Genomic DNA, 23,026 nt, shown 5'->3' with positions numbered 1-23,026 from the left:
AAAAATCTGAAGCTTGTTCTTAGCTATGCTTTTTTAGAGGGTGATAATTGTTAAAATCTTTGTTGTTGATTCTAGTTCAGAGCATTTGTTTTGTGGATTGGTTCGATATATTCTTCGGCTCCATACTCCTAGTTTGGTCAGGTTAATAGACAAAATCATTAATTGGACTCTTCCATGTAAAAGCTTGGAAACAAAACTTTCAGCCTCTAATTGTAATAGTTTGAATTTGTGCAGACATGGGCTCCGGAAGAAGTGATCTCAGATGCCCTGAGACTTGACACTCTCTACCATTCCCTCTTACTCTTGAACCTTTCGAGGTACCATTGATTTTCTTCTAAAAAATAACTTGTATGAGCATTGTATGGAATGCATTATCCAGAAAATCATTTACTGTGCCTGTTTTCTGTTAACAAACCAGTGGGTTATACATGGGCATTTCATTTACTGGAATGCTTGCTTCCAGGTGTCATGGGGAGTAAAACAGTAGAGATCAACCGAGGGGCACAGGAGTTTCCATTTTGTGCACATGGTGCACTGTTCTGAGATAGATGCTGCCTTCGTAACTGGACAGGTTTGGTGACCAAATTGTTAATATATGAAATGGCATATTTGCGATGCATCCATGGAGTAGAGTTCAGAGGGAATGTCTGCATTTAGGTTGTTTTGATGTCAGGTGAATTGGTGGCTGTAATGCTGTCGATGAATGCGAGTTTTTCTGCTCACATTTTCCAAAAAGCCTTATCCACTCAAATGGAAAATGGATATTGCATTTATTTTTAAATCTGAAAATCATGTGAGAAATAATCCACTTCAGGTTGAAAATTACTGTTGTGCATATGGCTTGAGTTGTATTTTGAAAAATGTATGTCAGACGTACATTTTATTATTTTATTTTTTATTTCACTTTAAGTTCTGGGATACATGTGCAGAACGTGCAGATTTGTTACATAGGCATACGTGTGCCATGGTGGTTTGCTGCATCTGTCAACCTGCCATCTAGGTTTTCAGCCCTGCATGCATTAGTTGCATTAGGTATTTGTCCTAATGCTTTCCCTCCTCTTGCTCCCCACCCCCTGATGGGCCCGGGTGTGTGATGCTCCCCTCCCTGTGTCCATGTGTTCTCACTGTTCAACTCCCACTTACATTTTAATGATCCTTTCAGCATGAAATTATATACATACTAAGATAGTTTAGATTTAGATATTTGTCCCTGCCCAAATCTCATATTGAATTGTAATTCCCAAAGCTGGAGGTGGGCCTGGAAAGAGGTGTTTGGATCATGGGGGTGGATCCTTCATGGCTTGGTGTTATCTTCATGATAATGAGTGTTTTTGAGATCTGGGTGTGTGGCACCCCCACCCACCTCTTGCTCCGGCTCTGGCCATGTGACAGTGTGACATACTTATTCCCCCTTGGCCTTCTGCCATGATTAAAAGCTCCCTCAGGCCTCCCCAGAAACTGAACAGATGCCAGCACCATGCTTCCTATAAAGCCCACAGAACCATAAGCCAATTAAACCTTGTTTTCTTATAAATTACCCAGTCTCAGGTATCACTTTATAGCAATGCAAGAATTGCCTAATACAGAAAATTGGTACCAAGGAGTGGGGTCTTGCTATAAAGATACCTGGAAATGTTGAAGCAGCTTTGGAACTGGGTAGCAGACAGAGGTTGGGAGGGTTTGGAAGCCTCAGCATAAGAAAGGGTGATAAAGGAAAGTTTGTAACTTCTTAGAGACTGGGTAAATAATTGTGACAAAAATGCTAATGGTGATACAAACAATGAAGACCAGGCTGATGGGGTCTCAGATGGAAATGAGAGACTTATTGGGAATAGGAGCAAAGGTCATATGTGTTATGTGTTATGTGTTAGCAAAGAGCTTGGCTACATTGCGCCCCTTCCCTAGGGATCTGTGGAACTTTGGACTTCAGAGTAATGAGTTAGGGTATCTGATGGAAGAAATTCTGAAGCAGCAAAGCATTCCAGATGTGGTCTGCCTGCTTTATACAGCCTACGTTCAAATATGGGAACAAATAAATGACTTAAAGTTGAAATTTATATTTAAACAGGAAGCAATGCACAAAAGTTTAAAAAATTGCAGCCTGGCCGCATGGCAGAGGAAGAAAAAAGCTTTTTCAGAAGAGGAATTCAAGAAGGCTGTGGAGCAGCTACTTGTTAGAGAAGTTTGCACGACTGAAAGGGAGCCAAGTGCTAATATTCCAAAACAGTGGGGAAAAGGTCTTGAAGGTATTTCAGAGAACTTCATGGCAGACCCTCCCATCACAGACCCTGAATCCTAGGGGGAGAAAATGGTTTCGTGGGCCAGGCCCAGGGCTCTACTGCCCTGTGCATCCTCAGGACACTGCTTTCCACATCCTTGCTGCTCTGGTTCCATCTTTGAATCAAAAGTGCCTGGGTACAGCTCAGGCCACTGCTCCAAAGGGTGCAAGCCATACGCCTTGACAGCTTCCTTGTGGTGTTAAGCCTGTAGGTGTGCAGAATGCAAGAAAGAAGAATGCTTAATAGCCTCCACCTAGATTTTGGAGTATGTAGGAAAAAGCCTGGGCATCCAGGCAGAAGCCTGTTGCAGGTGCAGAGCGTTCATAGAGAACCTCTACTAGGGCAGTGCCAAGGGAAATGTGGGGTTGAAACCTCACACAGAGTCTCCAATGGGGCACTGCTTAGTGGAGCTGTGAGGAGAGATCACTGCCCTCCAGACCCTGAGAATGGTGGATCTACAAGCAGTTTGCCCCCTCAGCGTGAAAAAGCCACAGGCACAAAACTCCAGCTCCTGAGAGCAGCCCTGGGGGCTGCTCCCTGCAAAACTACAGAGGCGAAGCTGCCCAAGGCCTTGGGACACCAGCCCTTGTAGTGATGAGCGCTGGATATAAGACAGAGTCAAAGGAGGTTATTTTGGAGCCTTAAGATTTACTGACTGCCCTGCTGGGTGTCAAACTTGAATGGGGCATGTAACCCCTTTCTTTGTTTCTTTTTTTTTTTCAGACAGAGTCTTGCTCTGTTGCCCATGCTGGAGTGCAGTGGTGTGATCTTGGCTCACTGCAACCTCTGCCTTCCAGTTTTAAGCGATTCTCCTGCCTCAGCCTCCCAAGTAGCTGGGATTACAGGTACCCACCGCCACACCCAGCTAATTTTTGTATTTTTAGTAGAGACAGAGTGTTCGCCATGTTGGCCAGGCTGGTGTCGCGCTGTGATCCGCCTTGCGATCAACCTTGTGATCCACCTGCCGCGGCCTTCCAACGTGCTGGGATTACAGGTGTGAGCCACTGTACCCAGACCAGCCCCTTTCTCTCAGCCAATTTCTCCCTATTGGAATGGGAAAGTTTGCCCAATACCTATATCTCCATTGTATCTTGGAAGTTACAAACTTATTTTTGATTTTCCAAGTTCGTAAGTGGAAGGGACTTGCCTTGTCTCAGATGAGACTTAATACTGGAATGAGTTATGACTTTGGGCTTCTGTTGGGAAGACATGATTTTATTTTGCAATATGAGAAGGATATGAGAATTGGGAGGGGTCAGGGGAGAAATGATATAGTTTGGATATTTATCCCCGCCCAAATCTCATGTTGAATTTTACTCTCCAATGCTGGGGGTAATGTCTGATGGGAGATGTTTGGATCACGGGGGTGGATCCCTCACGACTTAGTGCTATCTTCATGCTAGCGAGTTCCCACAAGATCTGGTCATTTAAAAGTGTGTGGCACTTCCCCCTCAACTCTGTCTTGCTCCTGTTCTGGCCGTGTGAGACGCCTGCTCGCCCTTGGCCTTCTGCCATGATTGAAAGATTCCTAAGGCCTCCCCAGAACCCAAGCAGATGCCAGCACCTTGTTTCCTGTACAGTCTGCAGAAACGTGAGCCACCTAAATGTCTTTATAAATTACCCATCTAGGTATTTCTTTATAGCAATGCAAGAATGGCCTAATACACATGCACACATGTGTTTATTTATTAATATTATGTCATTAATGGGATTTAGAATGCAACAGACTTTTCCTTAGTTTCCATGATGTGAAGTGTGGGGATTTTTTGTTAGAAGCCCTGAGTCTTGGAGGGTCTATAAAAGTCATGGTTTTCTACAAAAAGTGAGTAGTAAATTATGTTAGGTGGAAAAGTGACATATTCTTTGAAGCCTGTGGGATTGAACATAAAGCAAAAAGAAAAAAGAACATGAGCAAATCTATGAAGAAAGTTTTCACATTTTTTAGAACTGACAAGAAGAAAATTACCACATAAAGAAATAGTGAAAACTACCTGAGACAGTGTTTGGACCTCTGTTCAAGCCATTTTGAAAAATCTGAAATATTTGAGGCATTAGTGACACACACAGTGAGATTTCCCTTTTCAATAGAAATATAAAGGAAAAGGGAAACCATAAAATATTTTTTATTTTGTTTATTATAACAAAAAGCCATTGTGCTATAGGGAAGGAACATACACTTCAGAGTTAGACATTTGGATTCAAGTCTGGCTCTACCCCCTACTAGATGAACTCTGGATAAACCATCTAATATTTCTGGACAACAGTGACCCCTGAAAATGGAAGGTAATAATATTGAGTCATATTGTTAGTATGAGAATTCAGTAAGATAAATTAGGTAATTACAGCACATGAAACCAAGGGTAGAAACCATAAAGTTGTAAAATTATTATTATTCAACATTAATATTTGATATAAACTATAATTATTAAAACCACTCATTTATTATAGTATATTTCATATACAATCCAGTTAGTGAATATAAATTTTTATTATATGTTAATTGAAGAATGTTGATCAATGTTATATATTTGTGTATTATATACTATATATTAGACATTAATATGGTGAGAAGGATAGTGACATTAGAGTTGAGCTCACTTTAGATCAGGAGTGCTGGGGTTTAAATTCTGATTCTCAGTTTACTGTTAAATGTCTGTGTGGACCTGGAGAAAATCATTCGATGTTTCTGCTTGTGAAATGGGACTTGCTTCAGTAAACCAACATACTCTTCTCCAACTTGAAAGAAGCATGAGCCTGTGAGGAAGCCGCAGTGGACTATGATGAGATGGCTACGCTTGGAGTGCAGGGAGGCACCGAGGTCAAATGATGGGCATTGGAGGCACAAAGGAACTGAGAGCACCTGGTAATGATTTGTACATGACGGAAATGGTGGAAAAACGTCACGATAAGAGACAGAGTATCATGGTATCTCCTGTCTCACGTGTGGGGCGTGGGAATAACATTGTCATGCACCTTGTTGGCTGACGCTCTCAGACAGGTCAAGAGGCACGTACTTGGGGGCCATTCATTCCGTAGACTGATTGTGTTGACCTCCTGTTCTGTGCCAGGCCCCAGGCTTAGCACCTGGCACAGGCTGAGCAAAAGAGATGAGTTTGAAGGAGGAATGATTAATTAACCTCTTAAAGCCTTTGTGGATTTTCATCAGTCTGTACCTCTTTATTAGCAACTTAATTACACCCATCAACTTGTCTTAACTAGAAGCTCCGACTTAGCCTGACCAAAGACACTACAAGTAATAATTTCATAGTAACTGTTAATAACTCTGACACTTCATTCCATCCATTTTTGAGGCCAGAAGAATTGTGGAGAAATGAGCTTAAATAAGTGTTTCCAATTTTCTGTGTAGCTCAGTTTTCTGTTCTCCCTGGAGTTTCCATTACCATACAATTATCAGAATTGGTAATCTCCTTTATGACCAGCCTTCAGTCCATTTGGAATCTGCAGAGCTCTTTGACAAATATGATTGTGTCCTGTGTTTTTAAAACAGGTAATTATTGTTTTACTAAAGCTATTATTCTCGTCTGTCTGTATTTGAAATTCCTCAGAAATTAAGACAAAATATCACAAGGAAGCCATGATTACTCAAGAATTAAAGGACCCCCAGAGTCTACTTCAATTTACGTTTAGTCAATTCATTTTGCCTGCGTGCATAATGAATTCTTGTTGGCTGCAGGGTCTATTCAAATGCGTGATGGAAACGTCAGCAAGAAGGGAGTTCTGATTTTAGTTCTGTCGCTGATTCCCTGTATCTCACTGATTCCCTGTATCTTCATATGTGTGACTTCTCATTCTCTGACCATGTTGAGCTTCAAATAGAGCTGAAAATATGAGATTTTCATGGAGTTCTTTATTTGAATGAATCTAAATCTGTTTTAAATAATTACTGGAGGTTGGATATTGAAATGCTTCATTTCCTTAGCTGTTGTAGTAGGAAAGTTAATGAAACGGAGTTTAAGCACCAAGAGAATTGCACAGGATGCTAGAGCCAGAAGCCCTTGGAAGCGGGGCAGACATCAACAGGCCCACGCTCCTTTGAATTGTCCTTTGGCAATTTCTGTAATTGCCAATAGACGATTTTTCTGTAACCTTCAGAAATATGGTTGGAAAGTTGGCCCATTATTATTAATTTTTAATTTAAATGACTGAGCAGTCATTTGCCAATGTGTTTATAGTTTATTTAGTGCTCGGAGAAAGCCTCTGGCTGGCTTAGTGGGTGATAACCTCTAAGCTGTAGAAACTACACTCTTCACTCATTTTCTTTTGTAATGAGCCAGCTTTTATAGTTTCTGCTACTTGTGTTTTATTACTAGGGAATCTAGTTTCTCGGCCTTGTTAATACTTTCGATTTATCAGTGCATTTTAGTTTACTCCTAGTTTTCTTTTCATAGTTTGAGAAAATACTTATCAGATGCTTTGTAGGCTATCTACTATCATCTTTCTCTGTCTCTCTGTCTTCCTGTCAATCAATCTATTGATTAATCGATCGATCTATCATTTTTTATCTATCCATCTATCTTCCTATCATCTTCCTATCTATCTTCCTATCTATTGATCTACCTATGTATCTATGTGTCTATCATCTATCATTTTCCTATCTATATATCTGTCCATCTATGTATCCATCTTCCTATCATCTTCCTCTCTCTATATATATGCCTATATTCCTATTGTCTATCATTTTTCTATCTATGTATCTACACATCTATGTATGTATGTATTTATCTTCCTATCATCCCTCTACTGATTTCGCAATCTATCCATCTACCTTTCTATCTTTCTTCTGACCTATTTATCTATCAATTTATCTATGTATCTTTCTATTGTCTATCTATCTACCCACCTACCTAATCTACTGACCTATCTATATCTATATCTATCTATCTATCTATCTCTCTATCTATTTATCTATTATATTCCTGTCTTCCTCTCTATGTGTGTTCCTATCTTTCTGTCTAATCTATCATCTGTCATTTATCTATCACTATATATCTTTCTTTTCATATATTTTTCTTTTTGAAATTTAATGATAGACACATTATTTGCTTATTTATGAAATGAGGATTTCCAGGTCTATTTCCTCTTTAGATGTATTTGTGAAGGTTCTAGTCCAGGTACATCTGTTTGTTTGTTTACTTTTCCCATTAAGTAAAAAGTCAGCCTGACCCACTGGAGAAGGAAGCATGGGCAAACTCCTCCAGCCATGTTTTCCAGTGCACATGCAATACACTTGTTTTCAAAGTTTTGTTCTCTAATTTTCTCCTTTCCACATTGCTTATACCCTGGGTGTAAAAGAAAAAAAAAAAAAAAGATTTTTGGTCCTTGATTCTGAAAGTAAGCCCCTAATTTGTCTTTAATGCCTACTTTACTGAGATTTTAAGTTGGAATTTGCTTAACCTCATGCTGGTTATTTCTAAATAATCAGAATCACATTTTCGGAAAGAACCAATAAAGCATCTCTTGCAAAACTGTCTAAGGATTTGTAATGGCCTACTGTGAGAAAATGCAGGGGTTGTTTTTATTCTCAGCAGCTAGTTTGTTTACTGTAGTCACTATTCTTATCAATCTTCCAATCATATGTTTAGAAACAATCATATGTTTGTTTCTTCTTTATTTTCTGTGTTTACTATTCTTATTAATTTTATTAATGCATTCTCACACTGCTAGAAATAACTACCTGAGACTGGGTAATTTATGAAGAAAAGAGGCCTAATTGACTCACAGTTCTGTAGACTGTACAGGAAGCATGGCTGGGAGGCCTCAGGAAACTTACAATCATGGCAGAAAGTGAAGGGGAAGCAAGTCCCTTCTTCACGTGGCAGCAGGAGAGAGAGAGCTGGGGGAAAATGCCACAGGCTTTCAAACCATCAGATCTCCTGAGAACTCACTCACTATCGTGAGAACAGTCACCTTCATGATCCAATCACCTCCCACCAGGCCTCTCCAATTCAACATGAGATTTGGGCAGGTACACAAATCGAAATCATGTCATTAATATGTAGCCAAACCTCAGATCAGTGTTTTGAGAATTTATCAGGCCTTCAAAGTTCATTTTGTTGAAAACGTATTCTGTAACCTGTGTCTTCTAAGAGGCAGCTTGAGCTGTGCTTGCTGCTTCATTTCTTCACCTGTAAATCAAAGAGGATGAAAATTGAAAAGGATTGATTGATTGTTGTGCAGCAAGACTTAACGTTTCCTATCTAACTTTATCCTAATGACCTTGCATCTGTGGCATATAGTTATTATTTTTCATTTTTAAGTGTACAGTTCAGTGGTGTTAAGTACATTAACAAGGTTGTATAATCATCACCACTGTCCATCTCTGAGACTATTCTAACTTGCAAAACTGAAACTCTGCACATATTAAACAAGTCCCCATTTCTCCTCCTCCAGCCCCTACAAGCCATCGTTTTACTTTGTCTCTCTGAATTCAACTGCTCTAGGCACCTCACATAGTAGAATCATGTAGTATTTGTCTTTTTATGACTTCGCTTCACATAGTGTCTTCAAGATCATCCTGTTGTAGCATGTGGTGTGTCAGAATTCCCTTCCTTTTTAAGACGGAGTAATAACCCGCTGTGTGTAGAGGCTGCATTTTGTTTATCTGTTCATCTCTTGGCAGTCCCTTGGGTTGTTTCCCTAGTTTAGCTATTGTGAATAATGCTCCTCGGGACTTAAGTGTACAAGTTTTTCATTCTTTTGGTTATTTAGCCAGAAGTGCAATTTCTGCATCATATGGTAATTCTATTTTTAATTTTTTGGGCAAAAACCATAGGTCATCAACAGCGGCTGTATCGTTTTACAGTCCTATTAACAATACACAAGGGTTTCAATTTTATCACATCTTTGTCAACACTCATTATTTCCTAGTTTTTGCTATCGTTTTTATTCTTATTTTGCAGATGGTAAAACTAAAGCTGAAATAGGTTAAGTCACTTGTTCATTATCAGAAACAACATGTGCTTCTGGGCTTGACTAGTTTAACAGAGCATGCTCAGTAAGCCCACTTATCAGGGAGGATGAGGATAGGCTCCAAAATGCAGATTCCCATAGAAATCAGCCACAAAGAACGTGCATAAAATCCTTCTGTAAGTTCTTAGGATATGAGATTGATTAAATGCTCAGTGAGCCTAGGACTCTTGGGTTCCATAGGACAGTGGTGGTTGGTATCCGAATTAGAGTTTTATAAGACCCACAGCTGTGTCACTTTATGTTCCTACAACTTTTTTTCTCTAGGAATTTGCTTTTTATTGAATAAAACTTTGTTTTATATTTCTAAAAAAAGACTATTTTAAAATGTTTGTACCTCTCTCCTTTGAACAACACTCTGAAAGTAGATGGATAAAAATCAGTTGCTTGTACAGCTTTGGCTGAGCAGCCATTCACCCCGAGTAGACGTTCTAGAGGCTTTATTTGCCAAGCCAGAGCCTTTCACTGTAATAATTAGCTGTTTATTTGCCAACTCTATTCTGCTGCCTTCTTTTTCATAGTGTTTTTGTCTGTTTCAAATTCATAAATGCTTTTTTTTTCTTCCTTGGGTTATGATGTGCTAGATATTTTCAGGAGATTTAGAACATCTGAAGATACTTCTTGCTCAATCCTATTATCCTCAATTTTCCATTTCAGAGCTGGTGGGGTTTTTTTTTTTTTAATATGTTTTGTTTTGTTGTTGGTTGTTGTTTTTAAGTTTACTTTAGTGTCTGCAAAAGCCAAGTCGTTAGTTCCCTCTATGGACATTCATTTTCAGACACACTTTTCTTTATCCTTTCAAACAAACGGAAGAATACTTCTGTCGCTGGTATTTGCTCCTTGAAAACGCCAGACATCGCACCATCGACACATAGTGAAGAAAAGCAATGTGACCAGTTATATCCCCATGAGTGGAGAGGTGGCTCCGTGCTTCGCCTCCTTTTTTGCTGTTATTTTCTATCTCAGCCTTCAGCATGGTATTAATGGTATATTGGATGTTGTCTACATGTCATGTAATTTGTTGCTTGGTGCCTAATTATTCTAAGAACATATTTTGGAAATCAAAGATAAGGGAGGAAAACAGAAAAAAAAGAAAAAAAGAAAGGACCCAGAAATATTCCCATTAATACTCAAATTCAATGTGGTCTTTGCATTATCAGAATCACATTTGAAAATGTATTTCTAACTGATGGATGGATGGATTGAGTATTGATAGTTGGACATTGAAGATAATGATAAATATGCATATGGTGAAATATGTCAGGTGTAGCCCAGAGACAGCACAGGGGAGTAACTGAAAGGCAGGCTTTGGCATTGGCCACTCTGAGATCTGACCCCTGACAGAGCCATTTACTAGCCATCAGAATTTGGGTGATTTGCATAATGTTCTAATATCTACTTTTCTTACAAGTAATCAAAAAAAAAAAACCAGAATCTACCTCATAGGGTGTTATCATGATTAAATGAGGTAATGCAATTAGAAAAACTTTTCACTATGACAGGGAATTTGTATTTGATCAATGATGTCAGATATTGTGTTGGTAAAGGCGATAATGTTGAAACAGAGATTTCTCTGTAACTGTGTCCATTTGTACCTCCTGTGTATATGACTTTCTGAGTATTGGGGTCAGTGCTTTATTGTATGTGTATCCGTACTAGTTTGGGTAAGCTCAAGATGTCATATGATTGAGGAGACACTGTCAACCCCTGGCCAACTGTGGATTAGACATTCCCAGTGTTTGCTCGAGTGCATCCTAAATTCCACTGACAGTGGCATAAGGGGATATCCAGGGTTCAGAGGAAACATTTGATGGTGAATGTCCTGAACATCATGATGAAAAGTAAAAATAATCTTTCATGTTTATTTAGTTTTTAGTTGACCTTCATTTAAAAACCTGAAGAAGGCTTTCTTTTCAATTATATCTGAAGGAAAATTATTATTTCTCATGACGAAATAATAAATCTGACAATTTGCTATGGGCCTAATAGGGTCCAGATGTTTTGCTTTGTAAACTGTGCATCTGCTGAAGAACCCCAGCTGAGGAGGTGTAGTGATTTGTGTTTTACAGGTGAGGAAGCAAAGGCTTGGCTACTTTATGTACCTTGTCCAAGTCATAAACAAACAGACAAATCCCAAACTCAGACTTTGCTGTATCTAAATCTATGTTCTTTCAAGCATCCTATTCTGTTTCTATAACATATTATAGACATTAGTATAAAATAACTATACACATCTTTAGTTCCTACACATATATGTGCATATGTGGTCATGGTTTCACACCATTGTTCACATTCAGGTGACAAACAGGAAGCTGAAATTGACAGAAGCTTCACAGGATACCCAGATTTTCTTTGTGTTCTGAAAATATGTCACGAAACCTCATGATGCTCAAATGGTGCTAAAATAATTTCTTAGACGTATTGCTTGAAAGAAAAGTTAATAAAGCGATCATAACCTTCAATCTTTTCTTCTTGCTATAATTACATGATGTTCCATTTTTCGATACGTTGAAAATGGTGATGACATTTTACTTACAAAGTATCGGCAATACTGATATGTTATGGTACATGGCACAGAAATTTTTGAAACATATTTTATCCCCTATTAAATATTACCTTAAAACATGAATTTTTTGATGGGTGTATCTTAGTCCGTTTTGTGTTACTATAACAGAATACCACAGACTGGGTAATTCGTAAGGAACACAAATGTATTTCTCACTGTCTGGAGGCTGGGAAGTCTGAGGTCAAGGCGCCAGCAGGTTTGGCTGTCTGGAAAAGGCTGCACCCTCTGGAGAGAGGAATGCCGTGTCATCACATGGCAGAAGGCAGAAGGACAAAGTGGCATGACTCTGCTCCATAAAGCCCTTTTACGGGGACACCTAATCCCGTTCACGAGGAAAGAGCTCTCATGACCTGATCACCTTTTAAATGCCCCATCTCTTAATACTATCATATTGAAAACTGAATTTTGGAGGAGATGCATTCAAACCATAGTGGGGCATATCACCTGTATCAAATTTGAAATACCTGATTGTTTCCATAGAACAAGTTGATGGAGAATGTGAAGCATGAATTTAACTCTCTGAAATCAAATTTCAAGTGCTTGTAAACCAACTTGCAACAGTCATCCCTGTGAGCAAGTCTAACTTCTTAGCCAAGAACGTGGTATGTTCTAATAGTAATTTTTTATTATTTAAAAGTTGTTAATAGACAGTGGCTGATGCCTATAAACCCAGCACTTTGGGAGCCCGAGGCGGGTGGATCACTTGAGTTCAGGAGTTCAAGACCAGCCTGGCCAACATGGTGAAACCGCGTCTCTACTAGAAATACAAGTATTAGCTGGGCGCGGTGGTGCATGCCTGTAATCCTAGCTACTCAAGAGCCCGAGGCAGGAGAATCTCTTGAACTCGGGAGGCGGAGGTTACAGTGAGCTGAGATAGAGCCCTGCACTCCAGCCTGGGAGACAGAGTGAGACTCTGTCTCTAAAAAAAAAAAAAAAAAAGTTGTTAGTAATTTTTAGGACAGGCTCAATGTATGTATAGTCTTAGCTATGTAATCACAATTTGAAAAAGGCATAGAAAGAGCCAGAAGGTACTTTATTCAAGGTTGCAGTAAATGTTAGAAATACTTCATGGTCTTCACTTGCTGCCTGCCCTTCCTTCTCAGTTCCAGACCTAATACCAACTGCCTAATTGCAATACCCACTGTGCCTCACGATCCCACTGCTAAGATGAAACTCTTTTCTCCCTGAATCTACTTGCCCTGAAGTGAATCCCATTTGAGAAATTAGCATCTCAGTCTATCCAACTGCTTGAATCACTTCTCTCTCTTGCTTGCACATAAAGTCCTTCCTGTGACTCCCACACCCTGTTGGTTCCAGCTACTCAGTGGGTCCAAGTCCATCCACATATTTCCCCTCTCCCAGTCCACTCTCTCTCATGGGCTGCTCTACTGGGCTTCCTACATCAGCCTCACTGAGGACCCTCTCTCAGTTCATCTCCTGATGGCAGCCAGAGGGTTTTATCAGGTCACAAATGAGTTGTGTCACTGCCCATCTTCAAACTCTGAAGGGTGTCCTGACGTGCTTCCTGTAAGCTGTACGCCTGTCACCTGGGCCCTGAGTCCTGTGTCCCCTCTCTCCTCTCCAGCTTATCCCACAGCATTTTCCCTTCATAGCGGCTCATGAATACAGCCCATCTGACAATCATTTCCTGAAAACTGGTAACTGAGAGGGTGTCCTGAGGATGTTGCTTAAAAAGCATGAGTTGTTGCAGAGAGAAAATTGTGCAGGGAAGGGAGTGCAAGGGTCATCTTCTAAAGACAGAAGCCCTCCTGTTTTTGGTAAACATTTATCCTGGTTTTTAAGGGTACTTTTTTTGTTTTGTTTTGTTTTGTTTTTTGCGATGTCTGGGGTGCCTGCTGCTTATGTTACTTTTAATATTTTTCCTTATTTTTTTTTTTTAGTTCTTAACAAGCTATTATTATGATTAGTTGTGCTAAAATATGCTTTGATGGGATGGGGAGACCTTCATTTTGCACTTGCAGCGTCTCCCATGGTCTCATCCAATAGTGCGGAGACACATGCGGGGAACAGAATTATCACTTTAGGACAGGGTTAGCTGAAAAAAAAAAAAAAATCACCAACACATCCTCCTTTCCCCAAACATTTCAACATGCAACATCACTCCTTCCTTTTAAAGAGAGGGCTGGCTGATGAACAAAGTGTATTCAGAGAAGCAGCAAAGGGGTAGTAAACCCTTCAGAATGGAGCAGGAGGTGGGAGGTCCCTGAAGGGTACTTGAAGCATTTGTGTGGATCCTGCTAGGACACGGGCCACTCAGCAGGGGAATTCTATGGCAGGTGTTTGTAAACTGTGTGTGGGAAAAGGCTTAGCAGCCTCCCTAGGGCATTTAGGATAGTCTAAATCCTTGCTCCTCCGAGACAACACAGCCTGTTAGAAAAGTAGAGTTTCAAATCCTCCCCTCCCCCAGATCTAGTCAATCAGGATACCTGTGCCATCAGCATGGCCTGGGGGTAAGGAGCACATTAATGTTTGAGAAGCTGTGACACAAACATTCTTTCTAGAGGCCTGTTATTTATTGCATGGTAAATCTACAACTGTCTCTTTAGTTTTTCCTGTCTTAGCACCTTGTATGTTGCAATAATTCGTCAGCAATTAGCTTCAAAAAGGATCATGTTTATTGAAAAATTAACTAGTGATTTTTTTCATATATCAAGAAAGTTGGTAATGCAAGTTGTAATGATTGCAAAATATTTGTATATGTTGACTGTCTGCCCACAAATAGGGGTCTAATATTCTGGTTTCATGGGCCTCAGAATTTACAGATCCGTTGGGCAGCATTGATATTTATTTTTAAAGTACTAGCAATTTTAAGAAGACAGTGCACAAGGTAATTTGATACAGACAACTGCAGGAAGTGCAGTTATATATTACTTTGTGAAGCAATACTTTTATTTAAATAAATACTTGCTAAATTACAAACAGTTGCACACATTAGCAGTACCAATCAGATGAGAATAGGACGCAATGGTTGAAGCCAATTTTCTACTCTAGAGTAGGCTTAAATAGGTGCAGAACAAGAATATTTGAGGTAGACAGGAAGAACCCAGAGAAAACTAAGGCAAGAAAGTGAGAATAAGCTGTCTGGGCGGCGTGGATACTTGGCGAGGGTCTGCTGGCCACACGGTGGGAAGTTACGGAGAGTAGAGGAAGGTTTTGGTGAGTTTTGAAGACAAAACACGTAGTTTGTGTTCAGTGTTGTGGGAAATAGGGAACCACTATAAATTTTTAAAATGCAAATGAAATTATGAAAACGTCAGTGAAGACTAATCTGATAGATTTAAAATTGAGAACACATAATTACAATAGTCCAGGCATCTTTAGTAATGTGATGAGAAATTCTACCTGAATTCAGCAGACCCAGTTTGAGGCCTCAGCCTTTTAATGACTATTAGACTTGGGGAAAATGATATAAAAAATGTTAGCATCTGTAACTTTACCTGTAAGAACGTAGAATAAGGTTTGTGTCTAATAGGCTTGTAGTGAAAAATAAGTAAAAAAGCATGATGTGAAAACGCTATGTAAACTGTAAAATCATGTATAAAATAAGATATAATTACACGTATGTACTTATATGTTTCCTCAGACATATAGATAGAAGTGTGTATACATATATATACACATACACACACACATACCTGCAAACACACATATAGTTGATGATTCCCTTAAGTTAGTGTTTCCTAAGGTGTTTTAATGACCCTGATTTTGAATTTAATTATTTGATTATAATCTTACTAAATTATACAAACATAAAGCTATTTATACATAGTTGTATTTACAAGTTAAATACACATTTAACTTATACAATTCAAGTTGAGGAAAATAACCATTAGGATGATGATGTTTTTATGAAATTCAATTATTACTTGAAAAATTATACATGATACTCATAGGTATTTACCAAGTGTGTGTGTGTGCGCATGTAAAATGAGTCAATCTTTTCAACATTTCTTACCATATAATCATTATATGGCTCATATTTGTGGAACTTTCTGTATAGTCACTTGTTCTTCACTTGAAGCAAGCCCATGATTTCTCCATTATCTACCTCTGATATTTTTCTCTCCAGACTGCAAAAATTAACTGTTATTTCTTGGCCCACCATAATTACAAACACAAAAGCAAATGGCAGGCACTGATATTATATAGTAGAACCCATGTAGATAGTAATCTAGAATATTCTTATATTATAATTTTGATTAACATTTATATGTATACATATATTTATAGTTATATATACATATATAATTTTAATTTTAAAATTCTTATATGCTTACTTTGGAAATATTTAAAAATCCTAACACATGTGTACACATATTTAAAGTTTATATATATAAAAATATATAACTTTAATAAAAATTTCTTACATTGGAAATACTTAAAAATCCTCAGAAATCCTCAGGCTGGCCGGGCATGGTGGCTCATGCCTATAATCCCAGCACTTTGGGAGGCTGAGACAGGAAGATGACTTGAGCCCAGGAGTTCAAGACAAGCCTGGGTAACATAGTGAGACTCAGTCTCTCCAAAAAATAGCCAGGCATGGTGACCTGGGCCTGTAGTCCCCAGCTACTGGGGAGGCTGAGGTAAGGGGATGGGTTGAGCTCAGGAGGTTGAGGCTGCAGTGAACCCAGATTGTGCCACTGCACTCCAGCCTGGGTGACAGCGAGACCTTGTCTCAAAAAGAAAAAAAGAAAAAACAGAGAAACGTTTTAAGCCTGCAGAAACAAAAATAACCACTGTTTGAAGGATCTTAAATATGCAAATAATAAATCCCATGTGGGGTTCATGGTATTAAAGGTTCAGACAACACTGGACACTGGACATCTCTTCTACTTATTTTTGGAAACCAAACTGTTACACCTCTCATGAGATAGGAAAGTGAGGTAAGCCAACTTACTCTTTGCTCTCTTTAATAAATAGATGACAGAGAGTTGATCCTTGCAGCTAACATTTTTATTTGCAAATAAATAAGTAAAAATTTTATGTGTGTACGTGTAATACAACACATATCCTGTATATAATATGATAAGTATTCGACTTTCTGCATATGATATTAATTTGTCATGGATTGAATGCCTATGTCGTGTGGACAGAGGGCTCGCATTTTGTAAGGATGATTTCATTGAACCCTCATGATTACTTTTTGACATAGGTCTTGATCACCTGAGCTTAAGAAGACAGTGTTCATTAAGTAATTTGGCTGAAGCCACACTGCTATTGAGAGGCGCAACAAGAACTGACTCAGACGTCTGAGTTTGAGGCCTGTGCTGATAAACAAAAGATAACTTTACAGGATCAATAAATGATTATTTGCCTAAGCTGCTGGGACGTATAATAATACCTTAGTACAATTAAAGAAAAAACAACTGAGAAATTTTACTCTCTTTGGATATACCAAATGTAAGGAAATTCTCCAAAGTGTGAAAGTGTCTTACACTGGCAATGCTAATTAGCAGTTTTTAAAAACAAGTGATCTATGGATGCCTGTCATATAGCAATCGTGCAAAATTGGGGGAATAAATGAGAGATGAATGAATACTAGACTTTAGCAGGAAACTGTCTTCATCCCATGAGCCTGATTTTAGTCCGTAAGGATTATGCTGCGTCTTCATTAAAGCAGAAGTGTTATAATTCCACTTTTGACCAATTGCCAACCGTTATTTTAAACCCACCACATAGCCTTTTGTTAAGACACTTAAGGGGCTAAACACTGTGGTTCAAAACCATAAAAAGATTCCTGGTTGTTGATCAGGCAACATAAAATGGGTTGTCTTAAGACCTGGACAAGCAGGATTCACTTCTCAAATAAGCGTCCAGATGTAACAAGGGGCTATAAAGATTTTCTGCTTTGGTCTCCTGAGTATGAATCATTTCATGATGGGGCTTCATCTGTGTTTGTAGAATGTCATCTTTCCCATTTAACCTGACAGAAAAATGTCATTTCATTCCGTGCTCAGCCCGAATGAAAATTTTAGGGAAGCTGAATCCTGGGCACATTCCAGCCAGCAAGTGGGAGAGAAATTAAGGCTTGTGATCAGGAACAAATGATTATCAGAGTGAAGTCTGAGAGAAGATGACGAGGAAGCTCGATACTAGAACATCGTGAGATACACACAGAAAAGAAAGGGATGGGTCTATGGGATTTACTGCATTCAGGAAATTAAGATGAACATTTTCCAGATACCAACAGTCTTCCTATGGATCTGTTGCTTCCACAGAGCCAAAGATGATTACTTATTATTTTAAATGCTTTGCCCCAAATGATGCCTATATGTCTATGGTTTTCGTTTTCCTTCTACTGCAAATGGATTATTGTAGTATTCCATACACACACGTACACAGACACGTGTGCACACACACGTGTACACACACATACACATGCATGTACACACACGTACACACACACGCACATGTGTTTTGTTTGTTTTTGAGACAGGGCCTTGCTCTGTCACCCAGTCTGGAGTGCACTGGCACAATTTCAGTTCACTGCAACCTCTGCCTCCTGGGCTTAAGTGATCCATCCCCCTCAGCCTCCCGAGTAGCTGCAACACAGGTGTGTGCCACCACACCTGCCTAATTTTTGTATTTTTGGTACAGACAGAGTTTCACCATGTTGCCCAGGCTAGTGTAGAACTCCTGGACTCAAGAAATCCTTCTGCCTCGACCTCCTAAAACGCTGGGATTACAGGCGTGAGCGACTGTGCCTGGCCCACATGTATTTTTGTTGGTTGCAATACCTGATCATCCATTTAAACAAGAGACATTTTAGACCTTGAAATTTCCAGGAGTTTGGATTTTATTGGGGAATACATTTTCTTTTACTTCTCTGGCAATTTCCCATTGTATTTATTTAATATATTGATAAAAAAGAAAGAACCAAAACAAAAGGAACTCCAACAATACCAGAGATAACCTGTGCTTTTGCAAAGAGAAAATAGTCTCGGTTGGGAGTCATAAGATTTACTCTCTGGCCGGAGGTTTTACTAGGCCATTGTGTTACCTTAGGTTAGTCATTTTCTTTATATGTAGAATTAGGTGTTTATATAAATTCCTTCATCCAGCCCTTCCAGCTGTATCCTGTTACACAGATACTCTCGTTAGAATCTACATGGGAAAAAGTTTGAACTGTCTAAATTTAAATCCATGGTGTGAACAATATCTTTAATACTGATTGAGCAAAAGAAGGCTCTTTATGTAGTTACCATAGAACTTTTCTTTTACGGGTGCTCCTGAAGTGGGTACATGATCGTTGAAATGTCATCCTCTGCCTGCCTGACTGTTGGTTTCATGACTGTCACGTATAGTCATTTGAGAATTTTTTCCTTGTCTCATAGTAGATACATCTGGATCAGACATAGTAAATTTAAGAAGAAAGGGTTGGCCGGGCGCGGTGGCTCAAGCCTGTAATCCCAGCACTTTGGGAGGCCGAGACGGGTGGATCATGACGTCAGGAGATCGAGACCAGCCTGGCTAACACGGTGAAACCCCGTCTCTACTAAAAAATACAAAAATACTAGCCGGGCGAGGTGGCGGGCGCCTATAGTCCCAGCTACTCGGGAGGCTGAGGCAGGAGAATGGCATGAACCTGGGAGGCAGAGCTTGCAGTGAGCTGAGATCCAGCCACTGCACTGCAGCCTGGGAGACAGAGCAAGACTCCGTCTCAAAAAAAAAAAAAAAAAAAAAAAAAAAGAAGAAGAAGAAGAAGAAAGGGTTTACACGGAATTCTCCCCAAATCTTGTTCTTTAAAAAACCTATTCTGCACACATGCCTCTTTTTTGCATGGTCTTTCCCGTGAAAGCGGTCTACATCTCTGCTAGACACTGCCGTCTGCCCTGGGAATCTTCCCTGAGTGCCTCCTCTATCCATTCCTTATGTCCTGTTTTCTTGTAACAGAAGTTCCTGGGACTTAAGGAAAATGAGTTGGGGAAGGGGAGAGGAGCAATAAAAGGGGAAGAGTTTTGAGAGCTGAGGCGGTTGATTCTTAGGAATTTCGACACCAAAGAGTCAACACTGCAATAAACGTGATGATAAAGATGCTACTTCATCCCTTCCCCTTTCTTTCCAGTATGAGATGAAGATGAGTGTGTGACGCCCGTGCTCCCCTGGCCACACCCTCTGAAAAAATGTGTCAGACTGCGGTTAAGCTGCATGAGAGTGGTCAGCCTTATCTTCCAGAAAAATAATTCTAACCCATTTTCCATTGTTTTCTCATTAACCTTTAACATCTTTCATATTTTGAAAATGTGTATACTTATCCCATGCCCTAGAAATATAATTCATGCCAGGCACTGTGGCTCCTGACTGTAATCCCAGCACTTTGAGAAGCCAAGGCGGGCGGATCACTTGAGTTTGGGAGTTGGCGACCAGCCTGGCCAACATAGTGAAACCCTGTCTCTACTGAAAATACAAAAATAGCCGGCATGGTGGCGTGCACCTGCAATCTCAGCTGCTCGGGATGCTGAGGCAGGAGAATCGCTTAACCTGAGAGGCGGAGGTTGCAGTGAGCTGAGAGTGAGTCATTGCACTCCAGCCTGGGTGACAGAGTGAGACTCCATCTCCAAAAAAGAAAGAAATGTAATTCACAATTTTTATATGTATTTAAAATGAAAAATGATAAATAGAATTAATCACAATAGCAATTCATAGTTTTAATAACTAGAAAATAATTTCTGTGAGAATAAGCCTACATTTGTTTCATTTCTTTTCAGCTGTGTCCTGTGGAATCCCAGAATCCCCGGGAAATGGTTCGTTTACCGGGAACGAGTTCACTTTGGACAGTAAAGTGGTCTATGAATGTCACGAGGGCTTCAAGCTTGAATCCAGCCAGCAAGCCACGGCCGTGTGTCAAGAAGATGGGTTGTGGAGTAACAAGGGGAAGCTGCCCGCTTGTAAACGTAAGTGTTCTGGGGCATCTGCCCATCTGTGTGGTTTAGGTGGGAACCGAATCCTTTGGGGAGAAGTCCAGGTTCCCACATTCAGAGGTCCTCTCCCACACCTTGTGAGAATTTGGTCTCTTTCATCATAGTAATATTAAAACCAGTGTATTTCACATGAAATATTTCAGCCATTTAGAATGAGCTATGCACTCTTCAAGTTAGGTGAATCCTAAATATAGACAGTATAGACACGATGCAATTTGCACATCACATCCTATTCTATGCTGCCATTTTCAGTTTGGAGGGATGAAATCTAGAGGAAATTGAGACATTAAGCCCTGCAATAACACTTTACACAAGATGTTAAAACATAATTTAACACAATCTTTCCTATTTATCTTCCATCTAATTTTAAGTTCTTTGAAGTCAAAAGCAGTGCCTAATTTATTTGTGTATCATTGTGTATCTGCATAACACATTGATGCTCAGTAAATAAAGCATTAATTTAATTTGTGAAGTGGGTTAAGTTTTCCAGGAAGCTATTTACAGTCTATAGTAATAATCTTAAAAGAGTAACAAATTGGGGTACTTTCTGAAACTCTAGTCTTACAGAATAATAGTCTATAATGCAAAGCCCACCAGAAGAAAAATTCCACTCACACACACACTCAATTTCTACAGCAAAATTTTCATTGCAGGGATATTAAAACTAGTCTCAAATTGGAAATAATATAACTTCCCACTTTTTCTAAGTTAAAAACTATATAACATTTCTATATAGACAATGACTTTTTATGGTTCTATAATCTTTTTCGTTTAATATATCATGTATATCTTTACATGTCAGTACATATAGAATGATCTCCTTTAAAAAAAAAACTTTATTTTAAGTTCTGGGGTACATGTGCAGGTTTGTTATATAGGTAAATTACGTGTCACAGGGGTTTGGTGTGGAGATAATTTCCTCACCAAGGTAATAACCATAGTACCCAATAGATAGTTTTTGAATCCTTACCCTCCTCCCACTCTCCACCCTCCCATAGGCCCCAGTGTCTATTGCTGTCTTGTTTATGTCTGTGCGGACTCAATGTTTAGCTCCCACTTACAAGAGAGAAGATGTGGTATATGGTTTTCTGTTCCTTCATTCGTTCACTTGGAATAATGACCTCCAGCTCCAACCATATTGTAAAGTACATAATCTCACTATTTTTATGGCTGCATAGTATTCCATGATGTGTATGCATCACATTTTCTATATCCAGTCTACCACTGATGGGCATTTGGGTTGATTCCATATCTTCACTATTGTGAATAGTGCTGCAATGAACATACATGTGCATGTGTCTTTATAGTAGAACAATTTATATTCCTTTGGGTATATACCCAGTAATGGGATTTCTGGGTTGAATAAGTGTTCCATTTTAAGTTGTCTGAGAAATCACCAAACTGCTTTCCACAATGGCTGAACTAATTTACACTGCCACCGGCAGCAGGCAAGTATTCCCTTTTCTCCACTGCCTCACTAGTATCTGTTATTTGTTGACTTATTTACAATGATATTTTTGCTCCAGTGATACTAGCAGAAGGATTCACATAGTCTTCAATAATAAAGTCAGATCACTGGCTTCTTTTTGTATACAGTATTTTGGTCATGTTAAAAATGCTAAACTTACTTATATCTATATACTTAGATATAAATAGATAAACAATTATGGAAGGTGTTTGAGTTCTTCCCAACAGCTTTTATTTTTCTTCATTTCATCATTTTTATTGCATTTCCTGAGAGTCAGGTTATATTGAATCAACATTAGTAGTTCTTGGTTATTTTCCATTTAATAAGGTACAATTTTATTGCAATTAATTAATAATAAGGGAAGCTAGGATAGCAAGATACATTGGTATGTTTTTTGAGTTCAGTCCTAAACAAATTTATTCTCTCAAAACAGGAACTTAATAGATGGCAATATGTATATGTTTGGGATTGATTTTAATAAGAACGATGTCCCAGACATTTATGGGCAATGTTTCTTTTGCACACAGCCTGGAGGTCATTCATAATGATGCCTCCATTTTTAAAGTTTATATTTCCTGACAAATATTTCAAATAGCTTATCTACAAATCTCATAAAAACTCTGAAAAACTGGGACACAAATGAGGTGAAAACTACTAATTTGCAGATTTGAAGTTTGAATTCTACTCCCTCTTGTTCTAAATCCTATACCCCTTTCCTAATGCCAGTGGTTCTGTGCTGGGTATGCACTGAAATCATCTAGAGAGATTTAAAGCAAATACTAAT

General features: G+C 39.1%; 1 protein-coding gene across 1 annotated transcript in view; it reads left to right on the top strand.

The window, feature by feature from the left end:
* Positions 1-23,026, top strand: part of CSMD1 (CUB and Sushi multiple domains 1) — a 2,044,058-nt gene that overhangs the window by 1,929,422 nt on the left and 91,610 nt on the right. Inside the window, exon 50 of the mRNA XM_030937494.1 lies at positions 20,562-20,747. Within this exon, the coding sequence (XP_030793354.1) occupies positions 20,562-20,747 (186 nt within the window). The remainder of the gene's footprint in view (positions 1-20,561; positions 20,748-23,026) is intronic.

This window comes from Rhinopithecus roxellana, chromosome 9 (genome assembly GCF_007565055.1).
Source record: "Rhinopithecus roxellana isolate Shanxi Qingling chromosome 9, ASM756505v1, whole genome shotgun sequence".
Taxonomy (NCBI): Eukaryota; Metazoa; Chordata; class Mammalia; order Primates; family Cercopithecidae; genus Rhinopithecus; species Rhinopithecus roxellana.
This window is presented reverse-complemented; position numbering and strand designations above follow the sequence as displayed.